The sequence below is a fragment of the Fringilla coelebs genome, assembly GCF_963513975.1.
Source record: "Fringilla coelebs genome assembly, chromosome: Z".
Taxonomy (NCBI): Eukaryota; Metazoa; Chordata; class Aves; order Passeriformes; family Fringillidae; genus Fringilla; species Fringilla coelebs.
Genome location: NC_140031.1, coordinates 47,950,669 through 47,969,586, shown reverse-complemented (window position 1 = coordinate 47,969,586; position 18,918 = coordinate 47,950,669). Strand labels below are relative to the sequence as shown.

Sequence of the window (18,918 nt, the reverse complement as noted above, 5' to 3'; positions counted from 1 at the left end):
TATGGCCTTTTTCTTTGTAGTGTGCACCTTTTGTCCATCATCTATAGCAAAAAACATGGCAGTCAAAACAATAGTAGAATGATCTGAGAAAAGACCAAAAAATAAAATTTTAATTTAGCACCTTCAGAAAAACAAACTGGGGTTGCATAAGGTTCAGGTTTTGTGACCCATTGATTGCTATTTACTTCTATAGGGTGGATATTCATGATTAAGCATAATTTAAGCCCTCCAGATATAGGATAAGAGCTGGCTTGTGTAATTTTCATTGAACCAATGAATAAGGAGGTCTAATTGTTGCAGGATATTTAATGTCATATTCAAGGAATGTGTATTTCTGAATACTAGCAACAAGGTGTAAGTGCCTGGTCCTAACAGCTACAATTCATACACGGGCCAATGCTGCTGAATCCAATGAGAGTGTTGACCGCAGTTTCAATAGAACAACAATTTACTCAAGAGTAAGCCACCATCTGTGAAATCCTAGGGAAGGCAAGCCATGAGGTCTTAAATGTACAAAGAGAACTTAACAGTACATTGGAATATACTGAGAAAATGATCACACAAACTACAAAAAAAAGAAAACCAACAAACTAACAGAGAAGTAGCAATCTCTGGCAAATAAGTTCTTAGAGACATCAAACAAACAGGTAAGCAAAGAATGCATTTTCCCCCTTTCTCTTTAAAAACTATCAAAAACTATCAAAAGATGTGGGAAGATGCTAATCACCAGTATAATACCTGTGTGTAAGAGAAAAATTAATGAACCTAAAGCAGAGAATCATCTGAATTGGAAAACATAGCTTTCTGTGTTTTACTATTTCTACTTTTCAAGGGAAACAGCTGCTTTAACAGTAGAGATGTTTCCTCCACATTTTGGTAGAGGAAAAATAGACCTCTCTGTTATTCTATGACCTTCTGTAAAGTATGTAATTTCTCATACTTGAGCAAAAAAGAGAGTGACAGCAGCCTGTCACCTTTGATGACACCTTTTTCTCAGAAAAAAAGGCCCCAAATTTACATTAGTGCATTGCAATGGTACTTCTCATGTCCAAATTCCTTCAAAACTTGCACAGATCCTCACAGTAGGTCCGTTGGACCAATTATTTTAACTTTCAAGCAAAACGAAGTAGAGCTACAGGTAGTCTGAAGTTATTATGGTGGCTCAAATGCTTAGCCCATTAAAAACAGGCTTGGGCTGGAGTAGACATGAGTTTTCTCTTGCCCCAGCCAGGCACCAGCCTGAGACAGCTGCTGATGACCAGCAGCATCTTCTCTAGGGCAGGAGGTGCTCTGCCTATGGGAGCAGGTTGCAGATCTACGGTAACACTGCACAGAGACTTGGATGAGGGAGCAGTGGGAGCTCTCTCTTCTCTGTCTGGGTCTGGACCACCAATCCTCTGCCAAAGCGGCAGCCACCCACTTTTCTTTTTGAAGGTGGTGACCACGGACAGACGGGCTGCATTAAACGACGATGTATGTATACTGCAGGCAGCACAGGGCGGCTGCGAGAGAGGCAGCTGTGGGGCTGTTCTTGTCCTGCCTGGTAGCCGAGCAGTTTCTCCTGGGGACGGCAGGCCACAGCAGACACAGCCTACCGGAGCAGCTGGGGCTCCCCCACGGCCCCTCCTCGCCCTGGGCGCCCCGCGGGCGCAGGGCCGAGAGGCCGCCGCCGGTGCCGAACACGAGGCCTTGCCGCAGGCCTCGCACCTCGCCGCGTCTGCTGCAGCCCCGCCGGCGGGGCGGCGGCCTCCCGGCCCGGCGGGGGGGCAGAGACAGCGCTCGGGGGCGGCGGCTGACGAGACCAGCGGTAGCCCGAGGGCGAGGAGCGCGGAGAGCGAGGCAACCCGGCGCCGACTCGGCTGCCATTTCCCCTGGCCTTCGGCGCTGCGGGAGCGAGGGCGGGGAGAGGAGGCGGAGGAGAAGGAGGAGGGAGGGGAGAGGGAGGTGGCCGAGTCGGAGTGCACTGAGGCTCTGAGCTGCCAACACTCACACATCGCCTGCCGCCGCAGCCGCGCTGCTCCCGGATTCCGGAGAGAGGGAGCGAGTAGAGGCGAAGAAAAGCCAGACGCGGGAGAGAAGGCAGAAGACCGCTGGCAGGGGGAAGGAAGTCAGAGAGGAGGGAAACGTAGAGAGAGGGATAAGGACCCCTCCTCCCCGCGGAGAGACGACTTCCCATGTAGCTAGGGATAGAGGGAGAAGCTGGCGCTCAGGAGCAGTGAGAGAAGCTCTCACAAGCAAGTTACTTAATCCCGGGAGAGCGGCGGGAAGAGGGCACAGCAGCAATCACTGATCAGAACCACTATTCCCAGCCCCTCATCATTTAACCCCCGGGTGGTTCAATGAACTACTCCAAGCTCTTCCTAGTTTCTTCCTCGGGCTAACTTCGGAGGACGTGCTGCCGGAGCGGCCCAGAGGGGAGGACAAGGGCCTCGGAAGAAGGAAGGAGAAGTTTTGTGGGGGTTGCGTGCAGAGGAGAAGATGGGCTGGAAGCGCCGCTGTTGCTGGGGAGGCGGAGGCGGCGGGGACCTTCTCTGCCGGCTCACCCTGGTGCTGGGGTTCCTGCTGCCCGCCTGCAGGACGCGCCTCTACACCAACCACTGGGCTGTGCGGATAACCGGGGGGCTCCCGGAGGCCAACAGGATAGCGAGCAAATACGGATACGTCAATATAGGACAGGTAACGCTAGTCACAACTACTTCCTAGCGGGCACCGCGCTGCGGCCGCCCTGCGCCGCCGGGGCAGGGACAACGACGAGGGCAAGGGACGGGCGGCCCCGCGGCCGCTGCCCGAGCACGGCCCCGCCGCAGGCCCCGCCGCCGCCGCGGGGCGGTCAGCGGAGCCGCCCCGGCTTCCCGCCGCGGGCCCCGGGAGATGATGCGAGGGGACAGGTATGCCGGAGAGCTTGGGGTTGTGGCCTTCCTCTTCGAAGCCAGGTGTGAAACGGGGCGCGGGCCAGGGAGCCGCCCGCGGGGCGGGAGGGGGAGGGCATCGCCGGGGGGCGTCCCGCCGCGGCTCTGCGCGCCGCCTCGCTGCGGCTGAACTTTGCGCTCCGCGGCGGACAGCCTCCTGTGTCCCCTTTCCGAGTTGAAAAGCGCTCGTACGAGACGAGCTCGTCCTGCTGCAAACGCCGGTCTCGCCGGCAGGCAGGACGTGGCAGCCGCGGCTGCCGGCTCGCCGCGGAGGGCGTCCCGACCCCCGCGCTGGCGGGACGTGCGGAAGGAGGAGGTGGCAGGGTGTCCCGGAGCGGCTGCCAGGCGTGCGGCTGCCTGCGGCGTTTCGTGGGGAAGGAGAGCGCGCTAGTGGGGCCGGGGCCACACCTGGACGTGGCTATATCCAGACATCACCACGTCAGAAAATTCTTGGATACAGTCAGGTTCAGAAACTGCAAGTTAGCAAACACCTGGTTCTCACTGGATCCCATCACACTGAAAAATGTTCCTCTTCTACAATTAGGCACAGTTATCTTTGAAATGTCCTAACATCACTGCTTCTTAAGGAGTTTATACTCAGTGTTCTAGGCTTTCCTGGCAGTTGTTCTCAAAATTCAAGTTGCTTATGTCGGGTTTACAAGGTGAGTACCTAAAAAAGAAACAGTCCTGTGTGCATGCTTGGGTGCAAACATCCAAGGACATTCTTTGTAGACAGTAGTTTATTCTACATTAATTGAAAGGTTAGAAATGAACATTTACAGGTACAGAAGGCTTCCTTTTGTACATGAGATTTACAAAAACGCAGCTGTGTTTACACTCCAGGCGTTTCAGATCAACCAAATCAAAGTAAGACCTGATTATTATTGTGTTTTAAAATGGGTTCCCACTTACTACATCATTGAATCAAAAGTTTAAAGTACATCTCAATGTTCCCACTCATAGCAAGCCTGAATAAGACAGCTGTGTGGTCAATTAAGATAAATAATTTACATGAGAAAAGCTGGAAAATGTCACTGGGGTAGCACAAAACATGATGTGTAAGGATGCAGTTGCTTAGAAAAACTGAGTATCTACTTCTCTCTTGGAGCACTTAAGCAGGCAGGCAATATACTTCCAGCTGGAGGCACTAAAATTTGGGAGGAAGATGGCATGTCAAAATTAAAGTACTACTTTGGAACTACAGTTTAGGAATCAAAATTTTTTGCGTCGGCTTTCTTTTTAATCTTGCACGTTTTTTGCTCAAGATGTTTGTATTCCTATCTGGGCCCTTATAGTGCCGAAATTAGCAACCGTCAGTCAGTCGCAGGATGTGCCTTTCCCCGTTTTTTCTTTTGTCAGGCTGGCTGGTCAGCTCAGGGCCTGCCTTTTTGTGCTTTGCATATGTAAGCCTCATCTTGAATTAAGGAAAGAATGTAGTACGCCTCTGTTGTTTCTTGTGTGTCAGTGAAAAGTGTCTATATACAGCAATGGAATATACAATTATGGATAATACAGATTAGGTATACAGATGAGAATGAGAGAAAATAAAAGATTTTAAGTAATTGAAAACTGGAAAATACTTTATTAGGTATATGGATGAAAAAAGAGTAGACTTTTGCGTGCCTAGGTAAAGATGGGTAAATGGAGTAGAGTATTAACTTTTGGGAGAATGGGAATCGGGAACAGTTGGGACAGATGAGGTGGACTTGCCAATAGCGAGCTTTTTTCATAGATCTGGAAAAGCAGGAAAATATTTGACACAAAACAGGAAGTGCAAAAAGAAGATAAGAATAGGGCATAATCTGCTGGTTTTTAGTGAGTGACAATTGCAAGCAATTAAAAAAATTGTTTTGTGTGAGATGTTGAAAGATATTTTCTTAGGTGGATATGCTCTGAAAACAAGAGACATCAGTAAGCAGAATTTTCTCGTAGAGTTACACAATAGGCATAATGTTTTGGTTACATTAAATTTATGAACTCATCTTTAAAAAGAAAGTGCAAAAAGCTAAATCAAAATTCCACTGCAGCTGGTCCAAAGGACCAGCTTACAAATTATCCAGAAAAATAACCTATTTAAAATATTCAAGATAAGAAGTAGTGAAACTGTATAAAAATGAAAGTTGCAAACCAGGAGCATTCTGACAACAGTAAATTGCATGATTAGAGCTGCAGGAAACAGTGGGAAAGAAGGGTTCTAAAGGGCTCGTTTCCACTGACCATATTGTTAATTTTGTGTTTGTGGAAAAATGGCATTGAAAGATGCATATAAAGTTGATGAGTAGAGACAAGTTGGTAGACCCAGGAAGGCTCTAAATTGTAAATACTGGCTAACATCCCTTCTCCCAGTTTTTGTTATTTAGTGCATTCCTGGTGACAGGAGGAATTTAACTTACTGTTTTTTGATGCTTGTGTGATTTGGAGAATATCCAGTTGAGTCTTGAAATACGTCTTCAGTAATTTTCATTGCCATGGCAAACCTGCAAAGGCTTGCTAAATGACTGGACCAGTCAATCAGAAATAGATGGCAGAAGGGTCTGTTAAAGGAGGCCTTGAGATAACCTACTGGTGAGCTATTGAGAACTCTTTCTCTCACAGCTTCTGGTAAATTTTTGTTGCTCTCAGTCTTCTGTGGTCTTCATGTCTTACTATGAAAACTCAAAGCTTTAGCTTCTTTATTCATTGAACAGAGGAATTTTCCATTAATTTTTAGGGAGCATAGCACAACAGAGAAAGAATCCTCTTTATGTTTTTCCAGGCTACATATTCTGTTTCCTACAATATGCTCTGACATACTTCTTGTTTATCTTGTATTTCCAGTATTACCAGTGAGATATGTCTTCTGTGTTTCACTGGACTTTAAAATTATGTAAACATGTAATATCAGGACTTAAATGCATAGAGTTGACTTCTTTCCCCCTTTTCCAATGTAGGTTTTTCTGACTTACCCTTGAAGTGCAATTAGTAGTTTCTCTAGCCTGGAAAAGTGTTGCATTGTTCTTTTTGCACTGGTCTTCTAAGACAGTGGTCTGGACTTGCAAACCTTCTGGGACTGTGATAAGACAGCGTAACATAAAGCAGCCAGGGAGCTGTTCTAAGTTCCATGCTGGATGGAGCAATTTGGGCTATAGTGCATCCCCCAGCACCTCTTTGCTGGCTTTTCTATTTCACAGTGGCTACACAAAGCATACCTTACCTTAAGGCAAAGTATCCATCACTGACATTCAGGAACATTTCTTTCACTGTTGGCAGCTGTCAAGGGTTAAGCATATCGTCTGTGTAGCATTTTGTATAGTTGGTTTAAATATTGTGACTATTTGCTGTCGTTGGGTGCCAGGAGTTTCTTGTCCAGGCAGTGGATTTTCCTCTAAGGTTGAGGAGCAGTTGGTACCCCAAAGGTGATGGAAGAATGGAAGAGATAAAGATATCTGTGGTTGCAACAAGGGAGAGAAATGCTGAAATAGTAAACTTCAGATCCTGTTCTTCCTTTCTTCTTTCTTGATTCTAGGCAAGAGCTGAGGATGGTTGAGCACTTGCCCACATCACATCTTTCTTCTCCTGATAGTATTCTTCCAGAAGTACTATCTGATCTTCTTCCAGAATTGAGTAGCCTATTTCCTGCCCTTTGCAAGTGACTGTCCACCCGATCCCTACAATTTTCTTCGTGCAAGGAATAGACACTATTAGCCAAAAGGCACCTAAGTCTGCTAAGCTTGAGCTGTGCCTCAGGAATCACAGTAAGATAAACAGATTTGGCTTTCTAAATGATGTAAATGCTGATATTACTTGCCAGTAAGTGTTTTGTGGTGAGTTTGTTTGTTTTAATTGGGAGTATTGGTTTGAAGCCAGCAGATCACACAAAAGTTTAGTAAATAATATTTCAAACCTGTTAGTTTCAACAGTTCATTTCAAACCTGACATTCCTTCGATGTCGCAGAGAAGATGTTGTGTAACAAGGTCAACTGATAGAAAGAATGGGAGGAATAGCTGTTTTTCATTTTCCAAATCTATTCCTGATGGAAGGCAGAAGTAAATTCTGCAGACTAAGTAGTTCAAATTGCAAGACAAGGAAGCAGTTAAGGAAAAAAGGAACTTAATTTGAGATAAAAAGTCTAAACTAAGGTGGTTGTCTTCAGCAAAGGAAGGAGTTTGCTGCCAAAAGCCTCCACCACTTTATAAGGATGTCTCAAAAAAGCAAGATGATAGACCCTTGTGTAAAGTTCAAGTACCCCATAATATAGATGGATAATAGAAGAATCATACCTCTTAAGAGCCTGTGTGATCACAGTACTGCAACAGAGTATGCCTTACTAAAATTTAATACCTGTAATACCTGAGTACTAAGGATACAAGTATCAGGACAATGGTATTAAAAGAATTAAAGCTAGATGTGCTCTAAGTTGTATGTATATGCAGATATGTAAAGTGGGGTTACACAAATACAGCAAGGAAAACAGAATTTTCTCTTACATATAGGAGGAAAAAAGTTCATTAAGGGGTGGTAGTGAATAATCACTGGTAGACAAATATTTGGAAAGTACAAGTTCTGAAAAAAAATTTTTGTGAATGCGTATAATGCTACAGAACCGGCTCACCTAAACATATTGGAGTCTACAAAGAGTATACCATGGCTGTTTCTTCATTTTTAGTGGTAGTTTTCTCATCTCTGCAGTTAAAAATGGGAGGGAGGAGGGAGAGAGCAGATTGTAATTCTAGTAAATGTGAGTTTTCATTAGGAATTGGATGAAAAAAAGGAATGGTTTCTGATCATACAGTCAGTCTAGTAGCATTTGTATGTTATAAAATGAAGGAAGATGATAATCTTGTGTAACAGTATAGTGGTCAAACTGCAAGTTGTGTGATGATTTTTTTATTTAAAGCTCTTAGGCAAACACAAACTAAATTATATTTTTAAGAATAACAAGTAGTTATTTTGCATTGCCTAATTTACAAATGGCAATGTTTGTGCAATCTGCTTCACTCAAAGTGCAGAAGTGGATCAGACTGGGTTAAATGGAAGAACTGGAAGAAATCTGTAAAACATATTGATGTAAATCCATGGTCCATGATACCTCTGGTATGACAGCAGTCATGTCTGGTATGACAACCTCTGACTGACAATGGCTAAAGCTGTAGAAGTGGAGGGAGAGAAAGAAATCACTGCAGATCGGTTTGTCCATTGCAGTGCCTTTAAGGAAAACCAGCTATGCCCACATGTTTCCTGGCAGATATATAACCAGTTTTTGAAGGTCTTCAGTAAGGAAGTTGCACAGTGTCAGTGGAGCTAGTGGTTTTAGTGGTCTTTTGTACTCTCTGCCCTGGTGAAGTCAAAACTGTATTAGTCTTTCTGCAACTCAGATCTCGTGTTTCTTGTTTCTCTATGAATGTAAAGAGTAGCAACATCAGAAAAGTTGTAGCATTTCCCTCTTCCAAACTCTCTATGTTTTCCATCCAAGTTCAGTGGTTTCCTTTGTTTTATGTAAGTGAGGCTTTCACTGACCAGTCTTGCTGTTTGACTCTAGTCTTTCTAAGATGATCCTCATATTGAGCGAGGAGCTGCCAGAGCATTACAGCTGAGTACAGCATAAGGATTCCTTCAGCTGTCCTCAGGAAAGCACTACTATTTATGTAACTCATTATGGCATTTGTCTATCCGTAGCCATATGACATTCTTGACAGAGTTCAGCCTGTGGTCTGCTATGGTTCACAGATTGATTCTGCCAAATTCCTAGCCTATTGTTCTCCAGTCTGAATTTATTCAGTAGGTTGCTATTAGGTGTAGTACTTTGCTTATGCCTTTGCTGAATGTTGTCCTGCATTTCCAGGCCATGTGTTATGGTGCCAGTTTGTTTTGAATTCTGTTCCTGCCCCTCATCATACTAGCATATAATCTCTGAGTCTTTATGTATCTTAGTAGGTGTCTTTTCTCTGCCAGTATTCAGGTCACTATTTGAAATATTGACCAAAACAATTTCAAGAGGAACTCTGGCAGGTAATTGTTTCCTGCCCTGCTGTAATAAATAGGTAAATCACTCTTGCATATAAAGTTTTGACCTACTGTTCCATAGTTTAATTCTGTGCCCTGCTTCAGGAATTTGGTACTATTACTCAAATAGTTCTTGAAGATAGATAAAATTATTTTACAAAGTATCTACTCAAAATAAACATAATATAATAAATACAAAAATCTGAAGAATATTGGATTGGACAGAATCCTGAGTGATATGTACCTTAAGGTGTCCATAAGTGGATTTTTGACCCCAGTTCTAAAGGTGATTTTTTTTTTCCAACTTATGGGGCTAAATTTAGTCACAGACAGTGTTATATATCTGCTCTTGTGCTTAAGTGGTTCATCTGTCTCTCTGTGACATTTTCAGGGCCAGCCTTTATTTTGTTTCTCTAGCTTCTGGTGTCCTATTAGGAGATAGAAGATAGACTTCCCTCTCCTACAGTCATCATAGTTGCTGTGTTTTGATTGACATCTGTTTGCCTTGACCAGAAATTTTGTCTTGCTTGTATACAATCTCCCCACTGTTTTGTACTCTTTTGCCATAAATAATGCTTGTTGTCAGGCAAGATATTTCTAGTATCCTATTTTCTTGTTTTACAGCTGTGTTCTGTGGTCTGTGATTGACCAGTGTACCTTTCTCTTCTCCTCCAAACAATCAATTGTAAAATCAGCAAGTGGGAAAACACATGTCAACCATACCATGTGGTAGTCTTTGCCACCTGCCAAACACAGGAAAAGATACGATCAAACAGAATCCTGCTTGCCAAAGATACATACCTTAAGACAGTGTTTATTTGGCAACATACTGGGCCCAATTTGATTGATATTTGCAGAATGAAAAACTGTTTGGAATGAAACATTGGCAAGTCCAGCAGAGTATGAGAACTACAGAATGAAGTTCTGCCAGAAAAGCTTGTTGTGGACATTCCTGTGGATTACAAGATGTTGCACAATGGAGGTGAGATTGTAAAAAACATGTTAATCAGGCAAGAGGGAATATATAGTTCTAAACAAATAAAGAAAGAAAAAATTGTATGCACAGACTTTTCTGAAGAGAAGAAACCTGATCCCAAGGGGGTTGGCATACTTTTTTAAAAGGGATGGCCATCAGGCCCATCTTTGCTCAAGTGACTTTTTTTTTTCCCTTTTGTTTTTTTTCTTTTTAGGATGTTTCTGTGCCAGCAGGGTACAGGCATCACTTAGGTTTGTGTTCTCGGGTCAGATTGGAGTTAAGAGATGCTGCAAGTCATGGTTAAAATGTGTGCTATATATTTTATTCAAACTAGACCAAAACCAATGGGTTTTGTGTAAGGGTGCTTAGGAGGCAGTGAAGTGTTACAGAATAGTGCTGTGTGTCTGAAAGTCAAGCCTAGAATTAGATAATATTGTCCTTTTAGAAATATATAGTTTAATAAGTGGTAGCATGTAGTGATACTGAAATCAGCTTGAAAGTAAATTTTCTAACACAATTTTAGGTGTTAGAATGCAGGCATTCTTTATTACAGTGCTGGACACCTTCAGAGGATTTTTCCTACAATTCAATGTGTGTTGTGAAACTTGACAAGAAGGTCTTTATTCCATCATGATCATACATATTCATTAGAATGTACTTCCTAGCTAATACATAAACTTCACTTCTCCTAGAACCAATTTACAGGCCTCCACCTCTTACTAGAAGTCGTTTGATGGTCCTTGAGTGTTAAATAAAGAGGTCTCTGGTGGTTGTATTCACTGAGTGCCCCCAATATTGTAAACCTTGCCTGGAACTTCTCTGAGGGCACGTGCAGTTGTTTCTTCTAACTTTGCCACAAAACCTAGTAGGTTCCTTATTATCTTTTTATCCATTTGTTCAAGCTATGTTTAGCATCCTGTATGCCTGCTTTTACATTCTTTTATCTAATTTGCTAGTTAGTCTTTAAGCAATTGTTTGCAAATTCAAAGGAACTGAAGATTTCCATTCTCTGTGTTGTCTGTCAGTAGTTTCCCCTCTGGATAAACCTAGAGAATATTCCCTTTTCTTTCATGGAGCCTTTCTTTGTGGAACATATTTACGCAGTAACCTGATGTCTTAAAAACAGACAGGAAAGAAAATATGTGCTGTCTTACACCTTTAATGCCTGTACTATGACATTTGGGCATAGAGAAGTACCTATAACGTTTTTGTTCGCCTGAGCACCCTTATTGAAATAGGCCCAAAGGGATGGAAGGCCAATAGAAAATCTGTCTAGATGCCACTACCATAGGCACAGGCAGTGGTTTTAAGTTACTGTCCTATGTGAGGAACAACAAAACAAGCATCCAGTGCTTCTCCCTAACAGTTTCTTCAGCTGTTTTCGGCTAAGGAGTCTGCCTGAATTGGATATTGTTTCTGCATGCTTAGAAATTTGCAGTGTTTGCTTTGTCCAGATTCTTGTTCAGTCTTTGAAAAAAAACAAATCTTTTAGCATCCACAATATTCTGGCAAGGATTTTCAAAGTTTGCTACTACACTGTGTGAAGACACACCTCTCTTTTGCTTGTTACTTACTAGCTTGGTTAGATGGGTACTGAAAGAGGTGGTAAAAGATTATTTTTGTCCACTCTTACACCATACTTGATTTTTTAGACTTTGAATATTTTCTCCTAAATTATTCCCCATTGTATCCAGGCTGAAGGGTCTTAGTTTACTTTGCTATTTGTCATACAACTTCTGTTGTACCATATCTTTGTCCTTTCTTCTTTTCCTACTTGAAAACTTCTTCAGGTGTCCCTCTTTGAGTAGAGGGAAGTAGAGCTACACAGTATTTAATGTGAGAAAACCTTGCATTATTCTCATAATGCATGTACTATCCTTCATATTATAACTGATGTCTAGTATCTGATTTACTGTGGGGACTTCTGTTGAGCTAAGTTCCCGTGGATTAGTCTGCCATAACCTTGAGGTCGTCACTCTTTAATGGTATGGTACTGGGCAGCCCTGAACAGTTCATTTCAGTGTGACACTTGGTTTGTACATAAGTTAATCTACTCTTGTCTGTATTGGATTTAATTTGATATTGTTGTCACTCAGTTTTGCAGGGTCCTCCTGCAGTTCATGCACAGTCAGCTGTTGCGGTTTTTACGTCTGTCATGGCTGATTTCTGCACCTCATTGCTCACTCTTTTTCCCATGCATACCTTTTGTAATAAAATAGGGTAGCTTCCAGAAGAGATTCTGCAATGGAACACAACAGAACTCCATCTAGAACCTCCACTCATTGCAAGAAGCTAATTGCTATTTAATAAAAAAAGGAACTAATTTCTCCTAAGCTTTGCTTTCAGTTTTTTTTTTTTTTTTTTGTTTTGATTGCTTACTTCTGCAAAGACCTTTTGCAGTGGGTTCTTAAATTCTTAAAACCTGTGGATGAAAGACATTGTCAAAAGCCTTTTGAAAGTTCAACTGGAGTGTATCTGTTTACCCATCTCTATATGCTTGGCCTCTTTTAAGAACAGCAATAAATTTGTAAGACAGAATTTTCTTCTGTTTAACTATTTCCAAAGCAGTGACTTTCTACCCAAGTGTCCCTTAATTATCTTATTTCTTAATTTCTATTAATTTTTCTAGTAGTGACTTGTAGCCTCATCTCATATCTCCTCTTAAAAGCTGACATCACATTTGTTACGCATCTGTTCTGAAAAATGAAAACTGTTTTTAAAATGAGATTTTCAATTACTTTAATTTACTGAGTGTTTTTATTCAATTATTTCATCCATATTCCTTCAACATTGTGAACTGCAGAATGTCAACTATTGTATCTTGAGGAACTGATCTGAGCTGAACTGAGGCAAACAAATCAGTCAAACTCTAAACTTTGAAAAAAATCTGATGCTTTTATCGGTATGCTGCACTCCAATGAACCAAGCATAAATGACCAGCTTTAAGCCTCTACCCCTCTGGGAAATTAGTAGACCCCTTCCCTGCAGGATTGGGCTGCAGCATAAACTGTTTTCTCATGAGCGACTAAGCCCCATCTTGCACAACTGGCGGTTTTACCAATGGGATGTAAAGTGAAACTTAAGCAGATACATACAGAGTAGATGTATGTAGAAGCTGATTAACTTGTTTTGTTTTGAAAGTATTATACTCCACAAAGTATTCAGTAGCAGTTTAATAAAGTCTCAGTAATCTCTTAGTAAGGACATTGAAAATGTTTTTGCATGTACCCAAGTTATATCAGTAAGACTGACAGACTAGATGTATCCTGTTGCCACCCCACAACATGAACCCCAGCTCTAGCTAGCATGGCAGTATTAATCATGATATTCTGTACAGTTTTCTTCCTTGCTCCTTTGTAAACAAAATAATTTGCTTTCCATGAATTGAAAGCATAATGTTAATAGGATTTTATTAATACCTGATGGAAATAAAAGTTAACTCCCTGAGGATACATGTATGACAATATCTGGAATTGCTTTGACACTTCTGACATGTGCCCATCACCACATCCTGTCATTACTCCTTTCTGCCTGTCTCCTCAGGCTGAATATTTGTTTCAGCTTGGAGTAGTTTAAATTTCCATTGTCAGTGGACAGCACACTCCTACCCACAGTCAGTTTTAGATCAGTGCATGATGAGGGTGGCCAACTGACAAATCACAGAACCATCATCTGATAAAACTGCTAACTGTACTTAACAGAGTTGCAGAGCTTTGTTTTCTATGAGGCAACTATTCTGTGACCCAAAAGGGCCCTGGATTTTGTTGGCTTCAATAAATGGTTCTATCATTGCAACAGATTGCTCTTTTGGAAGTTTTCTTGTATATAAATGCCATTGCAATTGTGTGAAATTTGAGCAATTTCCATTTCTTACCTGGCAAATAAAAATATTAGTCTGACAATCATAACTGCGCAGTGAGCAGTTGTAGTGGTGGTTGAAATTTGTATAGTTATTCTGATGTTTGTTATCTTGTAGGACTCTGACTCAAGGTTTCAAAATAGAAATGAAAATCCTCTTATAAAGAAAAATACACAGTTTTATCCAATGCGTTGCCATCATTTTAACTGACTATCTTTGTCCTTATTTCAGTATTTTGATATTAATATCAATGTATTAAACAAATGTACAGTAGAAACTTTAATCCTTTCTTCAAGAAAAAATACTTTCAGGCATTCTCTCAACCCTGAGGTTGTAAGATTCAGGTCTCCAAATGAGAAGATCAGCAAGGAATGCTCTTTTTATATATGAAATAGATAGGGTCTGTAACTTGTTTATCATTAGTTTTAGTAAATTTAGATGTTTTCTAATAAATTGAGTATCAGATCTCTTTGGCTTGTCTCTGTAGTGGGAAGTAATTTGGAAGCTTAAGTTAGTTCTTAGCTTAATGAGATTAACTAGACTTAATCGAAAATATAGGCCTTGCTGGAGTCTAGGTTAAAAAAGGATTAAGTGTAGTTACCATTAAGTACAATAAAAGATTCCAGTGAATCCAGTGAAAGCTTAATTGAATCTTCTAGCATTTGGAAAAATGGTACAGCAGGAGAGACATGTATATCTGAATTAATATAATTTTTTTTGTGTCACTTTTTTTGTCTGTTTATTTTATTATTGTTGTGATTGCAAATAGCAACTTTATGTGGAATATGGCAAGACTGTGCTAGATGTATGCTCTGCGGGAATAGTCCCTTGGTATGTTGTAATACTTCTCAAATACTTACTAAATGTTACTTATGATTATGTAGCTGTTTTATTTCTTACTATTTTTGAATGCTACATGACACAATTTTTTTTGGTCTCATTTACTCACTTGCTTTTTGTTTTGGTGTATCTTTAGGTGCTGTCAGAGAGAATTTTTTGCTTTCCTACTATTAAACCTGTTGCATGAACAGGTATTGCTCTAGTTGTCTTATCAAAGTCAACAGGCTTACATATGGAGACATAAATAAAAAAATGACAAACCTTACTTTTACACAAAGAAAAGTATTAACTTTTGTACAGCTCTAGCAATAACCAAATAAACTAGATGAATATGTCAGTAACCTGGGGTTCTGGACCAGTTGCATTCTTCTCTGTATTTGGTTAAACATGTTGTACAGAGTGGAAGATACCAGATTTTGCTGGAGTACGAGGTTGAGGAAGTGTGATCTAAGTTAACTGTATAAGAGGGTTGGATTTACTGCCTACACACTGCACATAGGTGAACTTAACTCAGTCTTAGATATTCTCATGAGTCACTTCTTTATAACTCTTTGGTAAATTATATCGGTAATAGAAGAGGAAATTGCTTAAATCAAGTCTCATGAGAAAGTCAGTTCAATGAAAACATTGTACTTCCTATGACCAGTAAGAGCTGAATTCAGATTTGTAAGACAAAGTACAGCATGAAAAGGTTTATTGCTGGCAGTATAAATGTTCGCTGTAAACAGTATGACTAGTGTAAGTCACCACATTAGTCATTTTGAACGGTATAAATTCCCTTGCTATTAATGTGCTTAGGAGTTTTATACTGATGTTTAAATAACTGGATGCAGATATAACAGTATTTCTACTGTTGTAGAAGAACTGCCCGGTTCTTAAATCTTTTACTCATGCAAGTAACCCCATTAGGCTGGATTGCTCTTGATTTATACCTCTGAAATTCATTAGTTTCAACAGTTATATCTGATTTGCAGTTTTGTAAGTGAGAAGGTACTTGATCCCATGGGACTGGGTAGATGTTTACAAGTTTCAGGACGGGGATGATGCCTATGAAATATTTCAGAATCAAGATTTAAAAGGAAATGAATATGCGCATTGTTTGTTGTGACACTTTTCTTGCAGTAGTTTGTTAAAAAAATAAAGCCTGTTAACTAACCTTTTTGCTGTTTGCATGAATGAAGTAGCCTGGTCAGAACTTGTCAAGCCTCGTTCTTATACTTTATTATAATTACATGTATGAAGCACAGGTGAAGAAACATTACAAAGAAACCATAGTCTTTAGAGCCTGGAGTAGCTAGTAATGTGCGGTGTATGGCAGTTCAATTTGTTACTTCAACAAACATTCATGACATGGCGTAGTATACATCCTCATTTTACATTTGTTTTGTGATGCAATATAAAATAGGATTGGAAGTCAATAAAATAGAGGCAAAGTTCACTTCAGTTAATGCAGTATATAATTTAGACATTTTAAATTACAGATTATTGAGTTAGGGAAGGGGAAAAAAAGATTTCAGAAAGCAGTGGCAGTTCAGTTGACTCCTCAAAATTAAAGGTTAAAGGTATTTGTTGCCTTTTTGATGGCTTCATCAAAATTATGACTGTGGTACTGAAACAAATGTGACCATATTGCCTAACGGCTTCTTTGCAGATGAAAAATATGTTTGTTACGGCTTGAACTTTCAAATGCATGATGACTGTATTGAAGTCACTTTAAATACTGCAGAGGTTACTTTTGTTTGTTCAGCATAATAAAAATGCTGAACTGCTGTGTTGCACTCGTTTTTTCTTGCAGAAACAAGGTGGTGACCCACTGGGGTTCACAAAAAGGGGCATAAACTACAGTTTATGTTACATTGGTTTTTGTATTGAAAAGAAATGATAGAAAAGATGAAGGAAAATGAAGGAAGTAATTTATTTCCTTTTGAGCATTTTAATGAAAAATGTAATGTTGCCTGGTACTGCAGGCCCGTGGTCACAGGTTTCCAGTGTAACATTGCATTACTTTATTTGACAGAGATGTGAGCTTCCCAGTTGCTGCAGTGCTCTCACAAGGCAAAGCTCACATTTACAGTTATTAATGCCTGTAATTACTGTACTTGAATTTTAACATTTCACATGACAAATGTGGAAATGGCTTTCTTCACTATTTCCCCCCAAATGTTTTAGGCTGATATATCTGTTGGAGTCTACAGTTCATAAAAACCCCTCTACCACTGTCTGTTTAATAATTAAGGGCCTGTGTTCATTAATTTTAGCAATTTTTTGAACATCGTTCTAATAGTCACAACCTGTTTATCAGTCCTAGAGAAGAGGTGGGTGAAGCCCTTACCAACCATCAAAGAAATTTTTCAAGTACCATAGTGACATTTTTTTCAATTTAATGCTTGAACAATCAACACAGTGTCCAATATATCTTCAGCTTCTCTCTTTTTATTCATTCATAACATCACTGAGGGCATATTTGTATGCCCTCATCTATAGGGAGGTGTTCAAAGGGTGCTAATACACAGCACAGCTCAGATATTGTCCTCCCATAAAGACCGATGCATGTTCTTCTCAGAGCTGCACCTGCAACAGAGGAGGGTAGGGGTCAAGCTCAAGCTCTGCTTGTGTCATAACTTTTGTAAGGAATATGTATTTACGGGGGTCTCCTGTTACCTGCAGCATGTAAGGCTTTGCTGCTCATCCACATAGGACTCAAACATCATTTTCACAGTGTCTTTATTCAGGCAGCTTTTCTTGGGCTTTATTTACCTGATGGGTGTCTTTGAGGTTTCTCTTTTTATGATTTGGCTTCAGTATTGTCTTTTTACCTGCACTTTTAGAAGTAGCACCATTTTAAATTAAAAGTGATCAAAGCATATTTTTGTTTTTAAAAAAAACCAGTTAACCTCTCCCACTTTTCCGAACTCAGTAAAACAGGGAGTTCATAGTTTCAATAACAACAGGATTTACAAAAACATATAATCCAAAAAAAGATGCCACAGTCCTGTTTGGAAGGATTGTTCCTCCTGTATAGTAGTGTAGATTTAATTTAAAAAATCTTAGTGTGATCTAGCTTGTATTAGAATTAAGGCTATGATACAGTTTGAATTTATTCTTTCTAATACCTAAATTAATCTTACCTGCTGATTTGTACTAAAACTTGTTTGTGTTAGAAACTTTCTGGGTTTTTTAATGATATACCAACCACTTTATATTGCTATTTGGTTGTTAGGCCTTTTTCTCTTTATTTTTCAAAGTAATTCCATGTGCTAAATAAGGTTACCAAGAGAGCACTAAAGTACTGTAATTTCAAAAAGCAGAGTTTCATTTGGCAATATTTGTTTTAAAATACAACTGTACAAAGTAACCTTTATGCAGAAAGTGTGGTGTAGGAAGCTTTTTCCAATTCACATCAGCTTTTAAAAGTTATGGATCAGTTAGGAGTCTCAGAGGACATATATATAAAAACATAATTCGGTTTATGTTGCTAAATCTATTTTATAATATATTTTCAGTACAGCATTTCTCTACATAGAAAAGTAGAACTTTGATTTTTAAAAATAGTTTAGAATAAATCTAACTAGGAATTTAGAATTCCACATTTAAATGTAGCTTTTAGTTATAATTAAATTATATTTTAGAATTGAGACTATAAATGTGCTTAAGTTATATTCTGTAATGCAGTAGGAAGCCTGGAAAAGTAAAATTATGAGAAAAACGACTGTTATAGAGGTAATCCCAAATCAAATATACTAACTGTCTTGGTTTGAGACAATGGGCAGTCTGAAATGAGTAACATCCCCCTTGATTCCAACCAGTCACTTTCCACCAGTAAGGAACAAGATATGAGTAGATATAAGTGAAAAAAAAAATACCCCAAACCTGTTTAGTAACAGAATGCCAACAGGCAAGGGGAAAAAAAAGTAACTTTTTGACAGCAAACTGCTAAATCTCACAACCCCCAGGGAACAAAGAGAGGCCCCAATGCCGGAAATGGCCTTTCACAAGATGTGTCCAGCTGGAGGTGGCCACATGGCTGGAGGACAAGAGGGAAGATGATGTCACACCTTCCCTTCCAAGGTGGCACCCTCTAGACACCCGAGCCTTTCCCTCTGGAGTGGGAAGCCAATGGACTTGAGCTGGCTTGACCAGCTGGCACCTGTGGAACTCGACCAAAGGCGGCTCAAAACCACCAAATTCAGCCTCTCTGAGATGCGCAAAACCCCCCAAAATTAAAAGAGAATACAAAAAGGGAAGACAAAACCTTTGCCTGAGCAAAGACCAAACAGCCCATGAAGCATATATCACGTGGCAAAAAACTGGAAGCTGCCCATGAGAGAGGATTTTAAAAATGCCCATGACA

At 40.3% G+C, this 18,918-nt stretch overlaps 1 protein-coding gene across 1 annotated transcript in view; it reads left to right on the top strand.

Moving 5' to 3' along the window:
- Positions 1-2,419: 2,419 nt before the first annotated feature.
- Positions 2,420-18,918, top strand: part of PCSK5 (proprotein convertase subtilisin/kexin type 5) — a 171,280-nt gene continuing 154,781 nt past the window's right edge. The window contains exon 1 of the mRNA XM_084225783.1: positions 2,420-2,676. Coding sequence (XP_084081909.1) covers positions 2,479-2,676 — 198 coding nt within the window. The 5' untranslated portion in view covers positions 2,420-2,478. The remainder of the gene's footprint in view (positions 2,677-18,918) is intronic.